Genomic DNA, 1672 nt, shown 5'->3' with positions numbered 1-1672 from the left:
ATACATACATACATACATACATACATACATACATACATATGTTGTGATATATATATATATATATATTGCTGCAAATGAAAGTCGGCTGAGAGCGCAAAGGTAAACAATACAATGTTTGCCCGAGTGGCAGTGCGTTGGTAGCCACAACTCCAATAGCAATTGTTTGCATGGGGCTTGCTCACAATGAAGATCACAGCAAGCTAACACTACTTGACCATCTGATAGGTGCGTATCCCGAAGTGACAAGACTCTGAGTGTCCAAATACTTTGCTTGACTATATATGAGAATCCTTATTTGGGAAGCTACATGTTGTTCACTACGGAGATGGCACATGTCAGGCATCAGCCGAGAACCAGGTCCCACCCTATATTGAATAGCGAAGCATCCAATTTATCGCATGCATGCTCTAGAACAGAAGTTAATTCCTTGCTATTTATGTCAAGTAGTTTCAGATAAACTACAAGTGAGTACACCCATGAGTTCACTCGCTTAGATGTATTTGGCGACAATATTCCTGGTCATAAGCGCACCCCCCCCTACATATACAAATGACACGAAAAATATCTAAATATCGATGGAAGCATAATAGGTACTTCAGATGAGCTTATAGGCAGCAGAACTAAACTCTGTTGGCTATTGTGACCAAGATCCGTACGCACATCACACATACCGGAGTAGATCACTTGCCACCTACCTGTACTGATCCTGGGCAAACATTCGTCACCCGTACTCCGGAGCCGAACACGTGCTCTTCCACTCGCAGCGCATCGAACCAACCAATTAGCGCGAACTTTGCCCCACAATAGGCTGTGCGTAGAACAACCCCGGCCTTACCCGCTACGGAGCTTATGTTCACAATATGGCCACCTCTGGGCACGCTGGGACTATCAGGGCTGTCTTGCACGCACTCCGTCATCGACGGGAGCACTGCTTTGGCCAGCTTAACGCAGCTGAGGAAGTCTACTTTGGTCAGCTTCATTGTCACGTCATAGGCCGCGTCTCGGGCGCTCGATCTCGTGGAAACACCCCCATTGTTGATAAGCACATCTATTTTGTTGCCAAAGAAGGCCAAGGCCTGTTTCGCCCTCCCGTCTAAGCTGTCCAGGTCCTCTAGATCGACTATGAGCACGTGTACTTGTGTCTCTGGGTTGATCGCTAGACACTCCTGCTTCACCTCCTCCAACACATCGGCTCTTCGCGATGAGATAATGAGCTTAGCCCCTTGGCGAGATAGTTGTCGAGCAAGCTCTCTGCCCAGTCCTGAAGTACAGGCGACGACAGGAACATAGTATATGTGAAGTTCTCTACATAGCTACATAGCTATATTATATATATAATACAGAGAGCAATACACCCGCCCACCCTCAAATGCACACACGAGCGCACCAACACAATATCCGCAAGTACACAAAACATAAACATACACCCACACCCACACCCACCCACCCACATATATATATATGATAACAATTATAATACTACAAAAATAATTGTATTAATAATATATATACATCCATTCATACACACAATATTATACAACACACACACACACGCACGCACACACACACACACGCACGCACACACACACACATATATATATATGCGCGCACAAAGGAACACACATACATATATACGTATACATATATCAATTTTTTATACGAATGTCAACAT

The 1672-nt window shown here is 44.7% G+C and overlaps 1 protein-coding gene across 1 annotated transcript; it reads right to left on the bottom strand.

Annotated features, from left to right (window-relative positions):
- Positions 1-695: 695 nt before the first annotated feature.
- Positions 696-1261, bottom strand: SARC_15430 (hypothetical protein; the record flags this gene model as incomplete). Its single annotated transcript, XM_014290448.1, has 1 exon — positions 696-1261. A coding segment is annotated over one exon (566 nt), but the record flags the coding sequence as incomplete, so codon positions are not given.
- Positions 1262-1672: the final 411 nt, after the last annotated feature.

This window comes from Sphaeroforma arctica (assembly GCF_001186125.1).
Source record: "Sphaeroforma arctica JP610 unplaced genomic scaffold supercont1.6109, whole genome shotgun sequence".
Taxonomy (NCBI): Eukaryota; class Ichthyosporea; order Ichthyophonida; genus Sphaeroforma; species Sphaeroforma arctica.
This window is presented reverse-complemented; position numbering and strand designations above follow the sequence as displayed.